At 45.5% G+C, this 20,981-nt stretch overlaps 1 protein-coding gene across 10 annotated transcripts in view; it reads left to right on the top strand.

Moving 5' to 3' along the window:
• The window catches only part of PAX2 (paired box 2), a 101,534-nt gene that overhangs the window by 53,145 nt on the left and 27,408 nt on the right, over positions 1-20,981 (top strand). For all 10 annotated transcript variants that reach the window (XM_017806971.1, XM_017806969.1, XM_017806970.1 and 7 more), the window contains exons 6-7: positions 16,681-16,856; positions 18,675-18,801. In XM_017806971.1, coding sequence (XP_017662460.1) covers positions 16,681-16,856; positions 18,675-18,801 — 303 coding nt within the window. The remainder of the gene's footprint in view (positions 1-16,680; positions 16,857-18,674; positions 18,802-20,981) is intronic.

Here is a 20,981-nt window from a genome sequence, read left to right as displayed (position 1 = left end):
ACAGGCAGTGTGGTTGTGGTTATCCTGTTGTTGTAACTATCACTATAGGTTGTGAGTTTGTGACACTAATTATGAGATTAGCTGTATCACTACTTGCTATGCTGCCCTATTACACTCAAGGCCAGAACACTCTTCACAGGTGTGGCTGTGAACTGTTTCTAGTGGTATGTTTGCATCATTGCATGCAGTAAGGTTGTTTCAACATAGTAATTGTCGGTACACTGGTGCAGGTTGTACTGTACTGTCACTGCAATTCATACAGTAGTTACAGCAGCTGATATAATGTGTTGGCTGTAAACAGAGTATCACTTGGCCATGACAGTGAAGTCAATATAGCTATGTCACTGCAATGCCATCTTAAGAATGGCATGTTTTCATATTAGAGTTCCACAGCATACCAGAGTTGTTTCAGGACATACAGTGTGCTTATGCTGTCATCTGCAGTACAGTGATGCTTTACTAGTACTGTAGTTGTACTAGTGCAGAAGGTCTAGCCCTTAACTGTCTGTAGGAAAATACATTCATTTTCCTACGTTGCCTGCATATGTTTGCAAAGAGTATGAGTCAGTCATTCCACTTGACTGTGTCATGACCTGATGTATGTTCATCTCTGGGCATATTAGGTGTATTTCTGTGCTCCCAAAGCCATGGTATTGTTGAAGACAACAGGGTGTGTTTGGACCCCTTCAGGTGACACAACAGCACTACTGTCTGTGGTATGGCTGCATTGTTTCACAGTATGATTTCTTGTCCCCACGGCTGACATGTTTGTGTTATTCTACATGACTACTTTATTACAGGTCAGCAATAGTCTCAATGACACTGGAGACACGTGCAGTTGCATTGCCTCAGGTGCTAACCCCATGTTCCAACCATCACACACAGCTGTGGGGTGTGCACCCCACAGTTTACGGCTGTGCAGACAGAATGAGCAGTTTCTGGAATGTTTCACATTCTCACAGTGTCTTCCCCCTACTTTCCCTGGGACTGTGGTGTTTCATGCATTATGGCTGAGTTTCCAGTGACTGGCAGCTTGCAGCAATGGTGCATCACTGCAAACAGGAGTGGTCACAGGGGACATCCAGGCTCACTGTGTTTATACACCCAAGTCTAGGTAACACTCCCTTCCATTCTAGATGAAAATATAAATTGAAAAGGGAGTATATTCTCTGTAGACACCCACTTCTCCCTCCTGAGAGTCTTTGGCTGGTGAGACTCTCAGAAGGGCATAAGAAAGGCACCTGCTACTCATTCTGCACCTCTCTAAATAAACTGCAGGAGAATGTCAGAAGAGAGAGAGTATGTATGGGAAAAGAGGTGGAGGGGGGAAACTGGATAAAGGAAAGGACAATGAATAAGCAGCACAGCACTGTCAGAAATGTGGGCTGCTGCACCATGAATCTGGAGGTCGGTGTGTAAGCAAGAGAAAGAGGAAATGTGTTTTGTAAGTGTGTCTGCACACACCCTGGGAGTTTGGGGAGTACGCATTGCTCAAGAGGAAGTCAGGTAAGGGAGAGTTAACAGCTTACATCACAGAAAGCAGTTTGGACAGAATGCTCTGCTTCTAAAGCTTATAGTGCTGCTTAGTTTGGCAGGGGTTGGTACTCTCTGAAGACAAGCTGGTCTGGCTTCAGCTGTATTTGTGTGCATCTCTGCTGGTGTATTTGTGTTTCTAGAAATGCACGCCTGTTTGTTTTTTGTATTTCTGTGTTAGGATCAATGGTTTCTACTTATCTGTGCTTATGTACTGGGGTGAGTGGCAGGTTGGACCCGTATTTTTGTGCATGCCTATGGAGACCTGGAAAATGTGTATGTTAAGCTGTGTATAATATTGCTTATTAGGAGAATGCATACTGTGGATGATAAGGATGTCTGGGCACATATGGCTCAGTATTAGTGCTGTGTATTTCTATGAATGCCAGGTATTTGTACTCAAATTTTGAGCATATATGTGAATGTTGTATATTTGTATGTATATTCTGAGTGTATGTGTTGTTACATACTTGGAGTATCACTGTATCTTTGTGGTTGCTTATGAATATGTAGCCTGTTAGTGCTGTGCACTTCTGTATATACTTTGTACAGATGTGTATTTGCATTGAGGTTATATATTTGTGTGTATGTTGTATACATATATCTATATCTATATCTCTATATTGGTCATTCTTGCCTGTATAAAGGCTGTTTATTTATGTAAATAGTTTGTATTTTTTTACGTGATTTGATTTTGTATATGTGAATATAAGGAAATTACTTTGAGTTCCAGGTCTTCATTTAGTTAGTGTATGTACATTTTTGTAAGTTATTTGTTTATTCAGAAATTACATTTAATTGACATGCACCTGCATTAGTACCTCTGTGTGTTCCAGTTTGCATTCTTGTGTCTTTGAATGTTATTGGCTATGTTTTGTGGGTGTTACTTATGCATAGAGCTTTTCTTTACATTTATTTGTGTGAGTACCATGAATGTGTGCTTGTCTGACTATTTATGGGTATTTAGTTTGTGGTTAGATCTTCTCCTTCCACTTTTTGACTCATTCTTGGGAGGGGTTGTTGCGGCTAAAGTGTCAGCAGGAGCAAGGCAGCTACAACTCCTCCCACAGTCTCTGCCTGCTCCATGTGTCTACCTGTACAAAGGCTGCTCCCTAGCTTTGCTAGATGCCTGTCTCTCTGCAGCTTCTTCTTCACTCTGGATGAGTTGTACATTAGGTCTGTCTGCAATCAGGAAAGTGACTGTTACATTTTTTCACAGATGTAAAGAGTACAGGAGTCAGAGGGAGGGGAGCATGGTGCCTGGATCCATGAGGATCCCAGGTCAATGTACAATGGATGACAGAATAAAAGGAATCAGAAATAGCTGGCAATGTGCAAGCAAATCATAATTTAGAGGGTTGTTGGTGATTGGTACAACAGTGGATGAGGATGCCATGACAGCGAGAGATAGGGATGACACTGTTTTGGGGTCAAGTGGCATGTCAATGAGACGTCAGGGCAATACGACTGGAATCAAGGTGACAGGACACTGAGACAAAATAGGGATCAAGGTGACGTGCCAATGATCCAGGCTGATCTATCAGAACAGGGAGATCTGCAGTAGCTCCTTCAGCTGAATCAGCTGAATAAGGCAAGGCAGAACAGGAGGAGCAGGGTGAAGAAGATCAGAAGTAAATCAACAGACCTGTACCATGGTTGTAGGAGCCAGGTCACCAGCAGTGTGGGACATGCAGTTTCTCCACAAGATCAGTTGCATCCTGGTGTGAAGGGCTGGGGCAGTCTGTTAGCAGTGGCTGTTTGCTCACAGTGATGGAGAGCAGGGATAACACAGTGATGACATCAGGTGATGGACATATCCCCTGACTGTAGCCAGGGACCATAGGGACTGTGTGGGTAGGGGCATTATTCCCAGTTGCTGGAAAAACAAAGAACCTAACGGGCAGTAAAACAAAAACAAAGGAGACTTGGAAGCACCTGACAGCCCTAATTCATCACAGCCCAAGATTTTTTTTCCCCCTCATGTTCCCATTATATTTGTTTGTAAAAGTGGAAATCAATTTTGAAGGTAATTTTCTGGAAAGAATGGAAGGGAGGTGGGAGGGCCGGATAAGGCAGAGATGGCAAGAGGAAAAAAAAATTTAGGCCAGGCACAGCCCAGGGGCAGCTCTTGGCAAGGTGAAAGAAAATTGCATATTCAATCTCCATCCATGAATCTCCCTTGCTGCTGCCCGCCTCCTGCTCGAAAACAATGAAGGCTTTCTCCCCTACGCTGCACAACGCCTGAGTATCAGCGCTCACTTTAACTTCAGGGTCATTAATTCACCTGATTATTGCAGGAGAGGAGAGTGTTGCAGAGGCATCCATTCTGAAGAGCCCTCCCTTAGCTCATCCTTTGATTAGTTTGGGGTGGGGGGAGTTGAGATAATGTGTTGTCTTGGACTCAGTTTAAAATGGGAGGGGCTGAAGAGAGGGTGGAAGGAGGTAGAGGTAGAAAGGGAAAGATGTGGCCTGGCTTGTTGTGGAAGGGAGGGTTGGAAAGCAGTCATTCTTGCATCCCTCTGCTGTGGTGTTACTGCAAATTAAAAGTAGCATGTTCCACTTGGTAGCTACCTTTCAGGGAGGGGAGGGGCATGGGTATATGTCGGCATGGGGATGGGGGGGGATCTTATCATTGCTTCCTCAGCAGCCCAGCGTAGTGTCACCCTGTGAGGTGACATTTGAATTTACAATTCCGCAGAGAAAAGCCATTAATTCACAAATTAACATTTCTCCCTCTCTCTCTAGCTCTTTCTCTCTTCCTCTCTCTCTCTCTATCTCACATGGATGTGCAAGCAATTGAAAAGACAAAGGAAATAGCCTTAAGGAAGAGACTTTACTGCTACTCTGCCTGTGCAGAGATTGCTACTACTGCTTCTAGATAGATAAACCAATTACCTGAGCTGCTCTGTTCATGGCAGCCTGCTATTACCTCCTTTTGTAGAGATGATTCCATTGCTGGATTACACTGTGTGTATCTCATTAATGTAAACCAGCATGATACTGGGCACTGTCTCTGACACTTCTTGCCATAGCCCGTTGCTCTGCAGCGGAAGAGGGAACTGGGAGAAGAGTTGAGCAGAGGTGATGGTAGGCACAACATACCTCCAGGCCACGCAGAGAACTCGCTTAGAATACCTGTGCTGAGCTTAGAGGAGATGGGGGCTTCCCTTCTAGGGAGGAGATTGCATGACATTAACCCTGATCTCTTCCATGTCTCTGTGAGCACAGAGTGCTGCACAAGAGGCCTCATTTATGGGCACCAGGTATGGGTAGCCCATTGCAGCTCCATTCTCAGCACTACACAGTTTTCAACAGGTGTAGAAATGTGCAAGCAGATGCAGAGGTGTCGAGTACAAAAGCTATTTATACATAGCCATAGGCACATGTAGCTGACCGCACCCAGGAGCTAACTGACTTGCACAGAAACAAAATAAAGCTCAGAATAAGAAGCAAGAGTAAGAATTTGAGCTTACAGATTGAGAGGGCCAGATTTCTCAGTAGTGCAACTCCATTGAAAGCCAGTCAATGGAGATGATCACCTGTGGAGATGTTATTGTCAAAGACAAACACTGGACACTACTCCCACACAGCCCTCAGCCTACTTCTGATTCTCTTCTGTTGTTATTTCCTGCAACAACAGACTTTCTCACGTGCTTCCTTCTACTATCATGCTTGGGCAGCAAGTGTACAATATACAGATACACATGTGAGCACTCAGCCATATGCTGGTGCCACCCCAGGCACACATTCCTGTCACTAGCAGCCTGACTGTGCAAACTCACAGCCCTGCAGACACAACTTCTCCCTGCCTGCTCTGGTGAGGTCCCTTTCAGCAGCTCCAAGCCTGCCTGCTGGGGGGCACATTGGCAGTCAGCTTTCTGAGCACCTTCTGGTGCTCTCTGCAGACAGCCTTGTAGGAACATGTTGGCTACCTCTGCCTTTTAGCCTGGTCACACAGCTATGTGTGTTTGGGGAGAAAATGCCCAAGCAGAATGGTGTACTAATGTGCAAGTCTTTGCTCACTAAGCACTCTACCTATATAGAATTGGACAGAAATCTTCCCCAACAGGTTTTTCACCCCAGAAAGGTTTGATATGCCATGTTCAAGCCATTCTCCTAACTTTCACGAAAGGAATAAGCTTGCAGGGGGCAGTTATCCAGGTAAAAGAAAAATGGATCAGAACTGCTGTTTCTGGAAACCTGGTCTCCACATGCTCAGCGCATGGAGTATGTGCCTTTCTTCAGCATTGCCTTGGCTCCTTAAATCTTCCGAAAACCTTATCCTCTTAACGAGAGCATCTGCCTCTCTGACATTCCCTGTGCCCCACACCGTGCACAGCACATGGCTGGGGAGCATCATCCCGCAGCTGGTGCTGGAAGACGGATCACGATCAGCGGAGGAATCGGCAGGCAGTGCCAGTAATTCAAACCATCCTGACCGTTCAGTGAACCTGAACCTGCTGACCTTGACAGCACTAGACAGCAACGGCCTCAGGAATCCCAACCTTTAGAGAGGCATTGGCGGAGGATGGCTCCTGCTCTCTCCCTTTCTTTCTCTCTTTCTCTTCCTGATCACATCCCAGCAGCCAAGGGGGCTCAACAGTCAATCCCCAGTGCACCAATTAGCTCCTAATTTGGCTATCTCTGCACTCCCAAGTCTACATCAATGTAATGTTAAGCATCGCTTGCTGTTCATAGATGTAAATCATTCCTATAGAGGAGTGCCTTCTTGTGCTAAAGGAAAACACTAAGCACCTTGTTCTCAGTCAGGGCCAGAGAAACCCCTCCTCCCAAAATGGGAGCTACTGCTGCTGCTGCTTGGAAGGAAAGCAGGAGCTCTTTGCTTCCCTAAGTGATAGTATCAGATCCTCTAGCCTTGTTTGACTAGGTCCCAGGGGGAAGCAACAAGATCTCACCAAGTGATTAGCCCGTGAGAATCTTGGCTGGATAGATGAGGGGCAGGCAGGCAACTTGAGTGGGGGGGGGAGAAAGAAAGAAAAACCAGTGTGTTTAATTTTGTCATCAGAACTTGCATTAAAGAAAAATGCAGTTTGTGACCATTTTAAGACCCTTTCAGGAAGCACTGGATTTACTCCAGCTATCTCTGTAGCTGCCAAGCAAGACCTGGAACAAACAGCATTTTGTGTTGGCCTGCAGAGGCTAGGCTAAGCTCTAAGACCTTGCATGTGGAGGACAACTCTGTTAACAGTAGATGGCCTGAAAGAAGCAGTTACAGTTACCTATCTGTATCTATCTATTGACACCCAGCAGACTGTCTGTCTTCTGTCTGTTTCCCTCCATAATTCTTTGAAGGTGATTTTTCCATGCATCAATCAGATAAAATAAAGGATGCTCTGAATAGGTATCAAATGCAATTCATGACCATCTTAAGGCCCTTTAAAATGTCAGAGTTATGTTAAGGGGCCTAAAAATAATGCCTAGATCCAGATTTTCCTTTCTCTTTTCCTTCATTCATCCAAGCATCCTACTGCTTGCATCCCAGAAGTTCAAGGTACAAAGTCTTCTTCCCACACAGGTCAACAGCTACAGGAAAATACACAGGTGCACAGTGCCAGAACAGGACCTAGGTCATGGGTATCACTGTTTCCATTTGAATGTGCAGCAGGTTAAGATTTTTTCTCTCATTGGCCCTGAATTTTTTGGGGAGCTCAGAGGTGCTATTCTGGTTTTAAGCTAGGGAATCTGCATTAGAACAGATTTGTAGACATCTTATTAAACCTGAATGAGGTGACTATGGTGCACAAAATGTTCATCAAGTCTTGAGTGCCTTATACTGCTCTCTTAGGTGCTTTAGAAAAAAGGGTGTTATAAAGCACAGGTATACTTCCATGCCTAGTTTCCCAAAGGAACTGCCATTTTGCTTTGGGTTTTGGCATCTAGTCTGAGAAGAAGTAGGCCTTGAATAGAAGACTTGACTTTGCATGAAGATCAGAATTGTTTCAGAGTTTGGGTCAACTTTAGTAAATCCCAGCAAACTAAAAACAATACCCCACTAGCTAATCCTCAAAGATACTTATGGCTCTTCTCTGCATAGCCCTCAATTGTTTGTGAAACTGACTGCTGCCATGACTGGGCCTTCTTTTGTTTGAGGACTACTTCTTACAAATTGGAACATATCTCCAACGTACATTTTATAGAGGTCATATCAGTCAGTATAGGTTCCTTCATATACCAGTAATGTCCTTTACATGTGCTCATGCAAAAAGATGACAAATTAGTCTACTAGTGATTTACAGTTATTATAGGAATGATCATTCAAAAAAAAAAAAGAGTTTGCATGGTGACAGTTCAAGCAGATTGCTGCCCATCACAAGCTTGTAGCTTTTTCATTGCATTTCACAATTACCCATCCTGTATCATATATTGTTTATCAACCTTCCCATTCTTAAGATCTCATTTACCAACGAAACGTGGCTGACTCTCAGGTGGACCATGGCAGATGTTGAACAATACAGAGCATCAACTGTGAAATTTTGCTGTGCCATGTCCAAAAGAAACCACAGGAGAATTAAGATATGCTGTGGGTAATCACTCAGGCTGGATTTTGTTCAGGACAGCCAGGTTAATGTCTGCACTCTTGCAAAAAATGCCATGGGAATTTTAATGACTCTCAGTGATTGGAGCCTTTGTTTTATGGCATGTCAAAAATGGCAGCTCTAAAAACACTCTGCTTGAGCACTGGTTTAGTGCTGACTCAGAAGAGCTTCCAGCAACATGATTCACTAGCATCTGGCTCAGGGGCAGGCACAGACTCCTATGACTTGTGAGGTTAAGGTAAAAGTGAGTATGAGGGGAAATAAGGCAGAATGAAAAGAAGAGAAAGTCTAGAGCAAGAGAGAAAAAAACCAGAAGGAAACGAGGTATTAAGAGGCATGTTAGGGGGGGACCCAGCCAATGGAACCCAGTAGGCTAAATAGGAATTAATATTTCCTAAATTGTGTATGAGAGGTGTCCATGGTCTGATTGAGATCTGCTGAGCCCTAGCAATGGTGTCCTCTCAGTGTTCTCCACTGGAATCTCAGGGATTCCCAGGAACTGGATGGGAACAGTCCAGCTCTGTGCCCCCTCCCTTGTCTCTAGCAGTCCTGCTGGCAGTGTTGATTTGCATGTCAGGCAAACCACTGCTTGAGAAAAAAAAAAACCCTCCAAGTGTGGCGGTGTCAGCGCTCGCTGTTGTTCGACAGTGTAAAATTAAATTAATAAAGCCCCCAACACAGGAAAACATAACAGGAAATTAATGGCCTTTACTGTCGCTCTGATGCAGTCATTTGCAACCCTGCTTTCCGCACCAAAGACTTCATAAATGCAAGCAGTTTCTCTAAACAAGCATAGTTAGGGCTGCATGCAATGTAATTTTTTGTGTTGCTTCTGTTCTTTAGAGCTAACAAAAGCCACCCTTTTTTATGTGCTCACCAAAGGGGATCCTGCCAAGAAGTAGCTCCCCAACAAACAGGCTTAGGAAGATGAGATAAAAGAGCTAAGTCATACCAATGATGCTAAGGACACCTTCTTGTCTGGCAGAGGGAAAGCATAACTTCTGGAGCCCTGCAATAGCAGCTCTCCTTGAGGGCACTGCACTAAATGCAACGTTGTGGACACCACAACAGCATAAATCAGGATAACCCTTCTGATAACTTGCAGGATGTGTAAACCAGTACAACCACTAAATACAAGAGACTTACAGATTTACACTGAGCAGAGGATCTGGCCCACTGTGTGAGAGTGCTGCTTGCTACTCCACCAACATAAACAAAGCAAATGTACTGGGTCCTGGAGGTAGCTGCATTTCTATCTGTCTAACATCAAGTCTAATAGTGCTAACAAGAGCTACTGGAGCCACACTCTGTCCCTCATTACAGTGGTAGAAATCCAAATGCCTCTCTGAGGTACGTGAATTCTTGTGGATATGCAACTACCTGATTTAGAGCAGAATATGTCCACTCACCTCCAGCATACCCAAAGGTCATGAAACTGCAGTGATTGCTCACACAGAAGCCACAACCTTTGACTACCTAGGCTAACACACCTCATCTGCACACCCACACGTTGTAGCATCTAGGGCAGCTGCTTGCATCCTAAAACCTAGAAAGGCTTTTAGTGGCGTTTTCAGTAAAGCTGGATGTGCTGATTATTAATATCCAACACACAATCCTAAATCTGTACAGACTTAGTTTTCCAGAGCCTGTTGGCCAAATTTGCAATCATATACTTAGATATTGTAGTAAATACATATGATTTGCATATGCATACACACACTTACTTCCTTAAATGCACTTTTCATGCTCCCATGATAATCCCAGACAGATCTGAGCACACACTTCATTACACATTTGCACACACAATTCATTACATTTACATTCTCATTGAGCATTGCCATTTTTGCTCATGTAAGCCCTGTATTAAGGCTGCACTGCCCATCCCTGCTCCATCTGAGGTACTCAGTCATACACAATGTCTGTGTTAAAAGCAGTGCAGCCCCCAGCTGTCAAGCACCGGCACACATCTCACTCTTCCTTGGTCAGGCACACTCACTCCCCTGCATGAGCAGCCTGCCTTGCTCACCAATTCCTCATCTGAGCAATACTCTCATTTCAAAACATAAAATCCCTTTGTTTCTGAGCCTTTTTGCTCTAAGCCTGAGCATGTAAGTAACAAACACACACAGTCTATGTGTCGCTGACACACTTGAATTACAGAGACACGTGGACCAGCACAATACCACCAATTAGCATACTGAAATTCAGGCTTGCAGATTCCCTTGAGGCAAATGGACACAGGAATCTGAACATCTGCGGAGTTCATGAAGGGTGATGCACTTCCTCGAGGTGATAATCCTCCAGTACTCATCTCCCACTATCCCTGTTTCTGCAGGATATTGTACATAACCTGAACTTGTACTATATCTTCTTTCACCATCACAGCATAGATCCCTGATAACATTCCTTTTCTATGCACTACTGAACCTTACCAGCCCATTCTATGCTCCATCATCTCTACTCTGCAATCCCCTGTGATCCTTCCCATCTGAATTTGAGGTTCATCCTTCTCCCCACCAGTTCAGTTATCACAATCAAAGCACTCAAAATCCTTGCAGAACTACTACATGCTGCTGCATGCTGAAACACAGAACTGACCCATGTAGAGATGACATCTTTCGACTGCCTAAAAGACTGCAAAAATTCTTCTGGAAGGACATGTAACCAAAATTTACAGCCTTCCTTTTCCAAACTCTACTGAGTAGGGTAAGAAAGTTGCACAGGTGAAAAGATCACAAAATTAGGGCTGCCAGTCCTTGTCTTTACTGCAGGGAGTACAGTATTAGTTTAATAATTACTGAGGATGCAAACCATCTCTCTAGAATCATTGTGATAGCCAGACTGGATCAGCTTGTGCAGACCAGGACACCACTACCAGATACTTCTGACCATGTGAAAATGTGTGATCCACTCCTTCAGAACAAGGTCTTTGTCCTTGCTCTCTCCCTTGGTTGGGGGTCAGCTCAGACACAGATGCAGGAGGTTTGCTATACCCAGTGGGATCTTGAGACCAGGGTTTGAAGTCCCAGTCTGATAGTGCTGGGCTCCTTCCTGGACCCACGCTGAATGCAGCAGGAGGGTCTGCGCAGGGCTGGCTGCCGTGAATGACAAGCACTGGCTATCGATCGCATTCTGAACTCGGCCCAGCCGATAGAAGGTAATTAATGACTCCATTTGCCTCAGTACCGAGGAGAACAATTGAGTTTGAAACTGCAACAACTGGCAGTGCGGGGAAAGGCCCCCCGGGACGGCCAGGAAAGCTGCCTGACAGTGCTGGGCTGAACGGGGACACGGGAACACATCAGAGAGGAAAAAAGAGAAGGGAAATCGGATAAAGGGAAAGAGTAGCCTTAAAACAAAAGGGTGACTTGGGAAAGGGCAGCACATGTAGGCATGAGTGCCCAGAGAGTGGGAGAGGGCTGCTCTGGGCTAACTACCCCAGCAGGGATGGTGCAGGCAGGCTGTGGGAGAGGACAAGGTTGCCTCGCTGGCACAGAAGGATGGCATTGCAGCAGGCGGCTCAGCACTGCTGCGTCAGAGAGATGTGCTTCCCTCGGAGCCTTTGACAACTAGATGGGTTCTGCTGTGTCACCTGGCTGGCAGTTCTCATGCCAGTCACATTCACTTTTATTATGACTGTGATTTTTATTGGTAGAGTTGTGAGGCCTCAGCTGAGATCAGAGCCCCAAAAGGCTGCAGGCAGACAGATCATGGGGATGGTAATAGCTCTTGCCCCAAAAGAGAGCAGTGCCTCTGTGGTTGTGTGGTGGCTGTAAAGCTTCTCATTACCTTCCTACATGTTTCTGTGCCACAAAAGTCTCCCTATGTCAGAAATACTCCTGAGTTATTTGTTGAGATAGTCCTGTCCCACCCTGAGCAAGAGTGCTGTCATTTGTAGCTTGGGACGTAATGGTATTATGCTGCTTTGTGCTACTTGTACATGATGGTGTCTTTGTGGCTTCCAGGCCTGGGAACATCTAGGTTTTTTGGAATTATTTAATAGGCATATTCCCTGTGTTAGATGTAGTTAAGGCTGTTCCTGTGTCTTCTGGCACAGCATTTCCTTGTTATCTGTCAGGATACTTCTGTGACACCCGTGGAGCATTTCTGTGTCTTGTGTCGAGGGTTTATGCTGAACATGGGCTGTGTGCACTCCCTCAGCAGTCCCTGGGGAGGAAAGATATTTCCTGTCACATGTGCAAGGCCAGTCCTGATCACACTGACAGTAACTGTGTGCTCTTCTGTGAGGGACAAAGTGACTGAGGCCATGGTTCACCTCTCAAGCTGTTTGTTAAGATCCTTACAATTTAAGAGAGAGGTGTCCCTGTGTTACAGTACCACAGAGTTTCCCTTGCCAATAAAAGGGAACTGGGAAAGATGAAGGTGCCTCATAATGGTACAACTACCACAGTTACCTAGGTGGCATTCCCATAGTTATCCTGCAGCTGAAACCTTGCTTCACCCCTTCCAACAGAATCCCTTCCAATATCGACTTTCTTGGCAAATCCCCGTCCCTTAAGCTTTTACTCCTAGCACTGTTCTTCATCAATAGAAGTAACTATTGCCCACCACAGTGCCATTCCTCATGGGATCTCCTAGTCTTTCCCAACTCAAATTTTGGCCCTGAGCTCTCAGTTGACTAGCACCCACAATCCTTTGATGGACCCCATCTCTTCCCCAAAGTCCTCTCCGCTCCTTTCTGCCACCTTTGCTCATATCCATGTGGTTGTCAGCTTCCATATGACGTATGACAATTGTGTATGACACAATTCGAGGCTTCCCCTGATAGTCTAACTCAGAGATTCACATGCTTAGAAGAGAACTGCAACTTCTAAGTTGTCAGATACAAGTGTCTGGCCCCTGCAGTTTCAGGGAAAAAATGAAAACACATCCTCTATAGGTTTTGACACCAGAAAACAAATACAGGGGATTTACAATCTTTTAGTTTTGAAGAAAATAAAATGATCTGTGACTGTGAATGTTTCAATGTTAGAAACACAAGACATATAAATCTGTCTCTCAGGATAATCTCTGCAAAATCTTCTCTGCTTCATCAGTAAAATCTATATACACAGTTCATATTATTGCTCTGTGAAGTTTGGGATTCGTGTCCTACCACTATTAAGTCAAATAATACTGAAAGCTGTTTAGACAAGATCTACCTCGAGGTAGCCTACAGGCCTCTGTCAAAATTTTTCTTGCTTTTGCAGATTTTAAAGCCTAGGCCAGGGCAGAGTGCCCCAAACCCCGACTCCCCCATCCCCACCACTGTGCTTCCCCCCAGCAACTTCCACCTAAATTAAAGCATTGCCTTTCTCCTTACAACTTTTCCACCCCTTCCTACCCATTTGCTTGCTTTGATCATTCTGATTTCTTTTTTAATCCCATTCTTTGCTCTTCTCCTTCCTTCATCCTTTTCTTTCATTCCCCACTGACTGTATAGATCCTTTCTCAACAGCTGGTCCTGAGTTTCACAAATACAAATACACACTTATGTGCATGTGTACACACACACACACATAAACACACACAGAGAGACATAAATAAATAAATAAATAGAAAGGTCAGTGAGCAGAGCAGCAATAACCCCTAAAACAGTACTATCAGAGGGACATGATTGATCAATTGAATTCCATAGCGGCTCAAAAATGTGGGATTAAGTAGTGTATTATACGCACAATGAGTTGAGGCATGATGTTCATTTCAAGTTCATTTCGCCAGCCCTCTGCCACCAGATCAGGCAATCAATAGGGGCAGCAGATATCATATATCACCTCTCTCCGTGCTAGGCAGAGAGCACCATAATCTCTCGCAAATTTAGAGTGACAGATTTGTCAAGATCTGAAGGGCCTCTGAATAAATGAAGGAAAAGCGACTTGGGAAAGCTGTGATTTCAGCTTCTTCGCACAAAGGCATGGCCTGTGCACACGCGGGAGACACACGTGCACAGGAATCTAAAGGCAGACAGGAATAGTAAATACATGTGCATGTATGCACTAATCTGTGTAACCACCCAGGACAGCTCACTTAGGGTAAAACCTGGTTTAACAACAATCAGTGCAGATTTTACTGTACACTCATCCGCTCACACCAAACACTAAGCAAAGTGTAGGGCTGCCATCCTTCAAAATCAGATATAGCCAAAACCAGCCGCCACAGACAAACGCCTGGACAGGCATGTACAGTGATGCAGAATCTAAACACCAGAATAATTATCTACTGCAAAAATACCCACGTGTATTAGCATCATGGTGTGCACAGTCATGCACACTGACTGACACATGGAAAAATCCTCAAACAGCTTCACAGGCTACAGACAGGTTGAGGCAAGCACTGATACAGAAACATATTTTTTTTCTGAGTCTGGACCCAGGAGTTCTGTGCCATCTTTCTGCAGGGAGGATCAGAACTCCCCTAGTCCTCCTGAAACCCACCCCCCAAAGTAGCAGCATCACACACGCAGTGTGCAGTCCACCAAGCCTGATCTTTGCTTTGTTTTCTCTTAGTCAAATCTGTCATGAACTCCAGATTTCAGGAACCTGAGAATGTTCCCTTGGGCAAATAAACCTGTGGAGAGGAGAAAATGCCAGGGATCAGTGCCAGTAAACAGCCTTTCTCTGGCTTGGGGTGAAAAAGAAAGAGAGAAGGGGCTGCTCGAGGGAAGGCTGCTGGCAGGGACAAATCAATATGTAATATTTTCTATGGTCTTGTGAGTGGTACTGTACTACGCTACTGTATATAATGTACTATTGATTATATCATATCGTATAATCACCTATAAACGGATATATCTCATAGCCAGAAGGCAGCAGGCTTAGTCATAACTCTGGGCCACCAGCTGGGCATTAACAGTGCCAAGAAAATACCCATCTTGGCACCACCCATGAGCTAAAAGAGGAAGCAGCAGAGTGGCATTGTTCTGGGTGTTCATTGCACAGTAAATGCCACTCCAGGCTCCTGGAAGCATCATGTGTCCATGAGCACCTTGGGATTGCATGGAGGAGGGAAAAGGCCTATGCAGAACCTTTGACCAATTTCTTGACAGACAGCAAGTTTCTGGGATTCACAGACTGGAGGCCACCAAGAAAGGTTTAAGTACGAGGAATAACAATGAAAAAGCAGGAAGACAACCACAGCACAAGAGGGACAACCTGATCTTAGATTAGTCAGGGTGATAAGACAGTGAGACTTGTGTCTGATGAAGCACAGTAGGTAGAGATTCAATATGGAGGGTATGGAGGTACATCAGCATGGATGATGCAGGGGATTATAACCAGACTCACCGAAGTTAGGCTGAGATGTGACAGCAGAAAGATACTCAGCACAGTTGGAGAAGATTATAATGAGCAGACTTGCCTCAGATGAGATGAGGGATTATGACAGAGGAAGATTCACTTCAGCTGGGACAGATGCTAATAGCAGGAGACTCACTCACTTGAGATAAAAAGGGGTTATAACTGAGATAAATGCACCTCATTTGAGTTGGGGGATAACAGGGAAGAAAAAAAACCACAACACCAGGTAGGTGATCAGATGGTTTATCACAGGAAAAGACTCACTTTGGATGGGGCAGGGCATTTATAATGGGACTCACCTCAAAGGGGATGAGTAGGCTGTAAGAGATGTGGGATGGCACAACAGAAATAGAGACACCCTGGAATGTGGCAGGAGGCACTGCAGTGAGATTGGACTGTGTCAGAGGGCTGTTGTAGGGGCAGAAATGCAGTTCTGGGAAAGCTTCTGCCAAAATGGCTATTTTCCTAGTAAAAGGAAGGCTGATTCCCACTGTGTAGGACTAGGTTTTGTAATACATTTTGGATAAGAAGGAGGAGTGAAAAAGATTCATCTCATTTTGGAGGGAGTTTTATAGCAGATATATGGGTTAAGATAAATCATGAGCTACATGTAGGCAAGTGGACAGAAACCACTGTATGTTAGATGGGACAGTTGCCCCACAGGGAGAGATTTGTCTCTGGGGAAACATGGAATCAGAAGCAGGATTGTTCCTATTATCTGAAGGGGATGAAAGACTCATCTGGGGTATAATCAGATGAGAAGGAAATTATAACACTGATAGCTGTTCATGGGACTGGGGAGCTACAACAGAGACTGACTTCCCTTCAAGCTGTAAGAGAGCCTTTTTAACATTGCAGGCTTCCTCAGTCCTCTCCAGTACAGTCCATCCTCAGCACTCTGGTTTCTCTATGAACTGCCCCTCCACCAGTCTTCTAGCAGTGCTAATCGCTGTGCTTTGCTCCCATTTTATGCTCAGCAATGGAGATTTGGCAATTTTTAACACTGAAAATCAGCGGAACCGAAACTCATCTCTGAGCCAAGCACCATTCTCCACAGCCTCACTCATTCTAGGCAGGAGAGTCCCACAGAGCCCACAGGAACAGCCTAGCCACTCCAGCAGAGAAGAGGGGGCTCCCTTGGGTCCCTGCAGCTTCCCCTTCCCTCGGGAGTGGCACAGCTACCTGGGTGGAAGCAGAGGGCCTCACTCTTCCCCACTCTGTCCTTGTCCTGCATCCCTTGCCAATCCAAGCCAGGGTGGTGCTAACTCCCTGTTTTCTCTGTCTGTGCCCTGCAGATGTATCCGAGGGCTCAGTTCCCAATGGAGATTCCCAGAGCAGCGTGGACAGTTTGCGGAAGCACCTTCGTGGCGACACTTTCACCCAGCAGCAGCTGGAAGCTTTAGATCGAGTTTTTGAGCGTCCTTCTTACCCTGACGTCTTTCAAACATCAGAGCACATCAAATCTGAGCAGGTGAGGGCCTGGCCTGGTAATGGAAAACCACAGGCACTGATAGAATGATGGTAGGGACATTCCTTCACCAAAATCCCTCTCCCCCTCTCTATCCCATGTTCTGACACTGACCTATTATTGCACATACACCACATTTACATTTTACAGCACTTACTAGTTGTAACTATATCACTGTGCTGATGCTCATGTGTACATGAGCTCTACCTCCTCTCTACACTCACACTATGCTGTCCCTAAATCCCCATATCTGCTTTTCCCTCTCTACTCACACCTGCAGTTATGCATCCATGTTCTTGCCATGAACATGCCTACACCACCACGCATGTTCAGTGGCACACAGCACTGCACAGAAACTCCTGCACTCTTAGGTGACATCAGTGACCAGTGAGCCACAGGGTTGGGTTTTAATGGATCATTTTCCTTCATGGCCCAAAGCTGAGACTTGACTCCCATCTCCAACCTAGTTTTCCACACTTCTGCAGCTCTGCCCACCTTTTCTTTACTCCCCCGCTCTCCTGGCCTTTTATCCCAAAAGCTGTTTGTCTTAATAAAATGAAAATCAAAAGTCTTTTTAAACCGCCCCAAGCCATAAACCAACAAAGGAAGAGAAGGAGAGGCTGGCTGTGGACTCCCTTCATCCCAGAGTCCCTGGGTTTATTACAATGAATAACCTTTATTTACTTTCATTAGACTATTAAGCACCAGCACAGTCATTTTTCCCCCTGAAACTCTGAGCAGGGCCCATAAAGCAAATCCGAAGCCTAATTGAGTTCATTTTAATTTCTCTCCGATCACAGCGAATTACTCTGGTGATAAATCAGGGGGCAGGCTCACCCCCAGTAGAAGGCCTAATTTGCAGCTAATTACAAAACTGATTTCTACAGGAAGATCAATACAAGAAGGAATTGGAAATGACTAGGCAGTCCTAGCCAAGCAGGGACAGGGGCGGGGAGGGGGCAGCATGCGGGGAGCCCACTGGAGGAGGGGGAGATGTGAGGAGGGGGTTGGGGAAGTGCATGGAAAAAAACAGAGGAGAAAGAGCAGAAAATCAGTTTTAATTTAACGTAATATTAATCAGAGCAACTTTTCCTGCTGTTTTGTAGCCTTCCCGGTTTCTCCAGCTCCCGCGTCTGGTCTGGAGGCTGCCACAATAAAAAGGCAATTACCAGAGCCTTTCGGACAGGACACCCTTTCAGATTCAATGGCTCTCCCCCTCCCACCCTTCTGTTAGCCATGTGGCTCCCCCCTCCCCAATTTCATACCCCAATGCACAGAGTGACAGAGGCAGGGGATGAGGCTTCTTTGTTTTTAAAAAGCTAGGACAGAGGTAGCAGTGGAGGGGAGGCAGATGACTCAAGCAGAGACCCTGGCGACAGTGGGCCAACAGTGGCTGCTTCCTACAGCCTGCCTGTCCTAGTCATGTCATTGTAGTCCTATGCCCCAGCTGTCTTTGTCACCAGGGCAAACATCTCCCACCTCCACTCAGCCAAGAGGAGGCGATGAGGATTTCCCCTTTCTTTTCCCCTGGGCTGGCACAGACAGACATCCCCACAGCTCTGAACGAAGGCTCAGCCATATCACAGAAAACAGGTCAGATCCCTCACCCCTCTTCCTCTTCACAGTGTCACGCAGGTGGGTGGGATAGTTCATCCTAGGAACCCCCACAACCCTCTTGTCACTTTATCTTCTCCGTTTCCTCCTCCTCCTCTTCCATCTGTGCAGGGGTTTGCATCTCTCCTCTTCCTCCCCCCCATCTGTACACCCTTCCCTTTCTCCCGTCGCATCAATAGCGAGCTGTCTTTCTCCTCTCTTCCCCAGGGTAATGAGTACTCCCTCCCAGCTCTGACCCCTGGTCTCGATGAAGTCAAATCAAGTCTATCCACCTCTGCTAACCCAGACCTGGGGACAAATGTGTCAGGACCCCAGACGTACCCTGTGGTGACCGGTAAGCTGCCTGACCAAACAGCAGAACCAAGCTTTTTATTTATTTCCCTCATCACCATTAGCTTCTGCTTTTTCTGCTAATGCAAGATATCCCTCTGTGGCAAACATGGAAAGAGACAGAAAGACTGTGGAGAACATAAGGGCTCAAGAGAAGCTTGAAATTCAGAGTATTGGCAGTTTTGGGTACACCTAGATGTGTCCAGGTGTGACTCAAAGACAGGAAAACCCAGATGTGAATTGGGAACTTGTGTGCCCAGATGGGACTTAGGGTTGGATGCTGGTGGAAGACAGATATGTCCAAATATGCACTGTGATTTTTTTCTTATGTATCTGAGAACAACAGGGTCATGGATTATCCATGATCTGCACTTGGTTTTCTTGGGGAGAAATAATAGTATAAGTTCTATTCAGCCCTGGCATTTGGAAGGGGCATTTGCAAATTAAATACTGAGGTCTGCTGAACTATGACTGCTAAACTCCCTCTTCCGTAAGCCCGTGAGTCTCTAATGAAAGCTAGCAAAAAATATTTGTGCACAGCTTTCCCTCATGTGTGGGCACATTAAAGTCAGGTGTGTCTGGGAGAGTAGAAACTGTGTGTAAGTGCATGACAGCAGAGGAATCAGGATGCACAGAAATAGTAAGGAATCTCTGCAGCAGATGCTTCACTGAAACTTCCTCTTTGCTGGTGGCACATGCAGAACCTGAGCAGCACAGGGTTGTCCTGGGGCCACAAGGCACACACATGCTGTCATGATGTTAGTGTTAGACTGCCTGTCCTGTGTACGTCTAGAGCTGTAAGGAGGTATTCTGGTGCCTTTATTCATGCGGTGCTTAATTCATACAGCACTTCTTCTCAGGCTTTAGTTGCCAGTGCTTGCTGCTCACACAGCTACCATAGATTTGCACATCTCCTCTTGGGTAGCTAAAGCAGCTGGCAAGGCTCGAGTGACTTGCCCCTGATTGGTATATCTCTCTTTCTCTACAAATGCTGTGGCCAATCTAAAAACCTCACGGCATAAGTTGAGAAACAACTCATGACAAAGAGATCTAAATCCTGCTAGCAAGGGGAGAAGCTGTTGTCTCTTGGCCAAAAAGTTGTCCTCTAATAGCACAGAATCAAGAGCACTGGTGTTTGTATCTCAACTTTTTCTTGCAAAAGCCCCAGCTAATAGCCCTTGCTGTCAAAGCAGCTCATGGCTGAGGCAGGTAGTCATAGCTTGTTCAGCAAACACAGAGCAAAGGCATGTTGTTGCATGCAACTTTTGGCTACGAAGAACTTTGGCATCAGGCAGGAATAGTAACGGTTAACTCAAATACAGAGGCTATCCAGCGTGAGGTCTACAAAATGATGTGGAGAACATGGGGAGACGAACTACATTATTTAGGGAACATCTAGAAAGCGTGACATCCCCTGACTTTTTTCATGGCTTTTACTGCTATCAGGCTCGATTCAGAATCCTTGTAGCCATGTGGTTTCTTAGCCAACTGGAAAAAAATGGCTTAGCTGTGGCAAAATTGTTCTACCTTTCTTTTTATTTGCATATGCAAGGCAAAACTCAGCTGGTGTTCATCTATTGTTTAGCAGACCTACATCTCTTACAGGAAATATTTTCCTGGTTTGGGGGGCAAAGCCAGTAGGAGAGCAAGGCAGATCCCCACAGCTGGATGTAAAGGTGACGCGTCTACAATCAGAGCCTAAGATTCAAAGGGGCCATTAAAACAATTCCTTTTAGTCCTTCTTCCTAAGTGAAGATGGTTCATTCCAGCCTGTTAATGTGAGAGCAGGCTTCTAGAAGGCTGGGAACACTACACAAGCTTTGGACATTACTCTCACATGGGCACAGAAGGAGATAGATTTGGCCTCCCAGAAGAGACTATAGGCTAAGGCAAAAAAATTTCATGTCCCCCCCACCCTGTGCCATTCTCACTCTGTTCCCTGCCACACTCCTAGCTCAGCTCGAGAACATCCCCATCTGATCCATCTGGATCCAAAAGTGAGAAAGTTCATTTCAGACCCAGCTTGACATTCCCAGGTGGCAACTTAGCACTAACATCTCAATCTGTATGCGACATTTCAATCAGTGCAGAGTAACAAAAGCAGAACTTTTAGCACTGGGAGCTGTTCACTGGTGGTAATGATGGAGAAACTCAGAAACTGGAAATGAAAATGGAAAAAAAAAG

This window comes from Lepidothrix coronata, unplaced genomic scaffold (genome assembly GCF_001604755.1).
Source record: "Lepidothrix coronata isolate B3197 unplaced genomic scaffold, Lepidothrix_coronata-1.0 Scaffold17, whole genome shotgun sequence".
NCBI lineage: Eukaryota > Metazoa > Chordata > Aves > Passeriformes > Pipridae > Lepidothrix > Lepidothrix coronata.
Note: the sequence above shows the minus strand (reverse complement) of the source record. Positions and strands in the feature narration are given on the sequence as shown.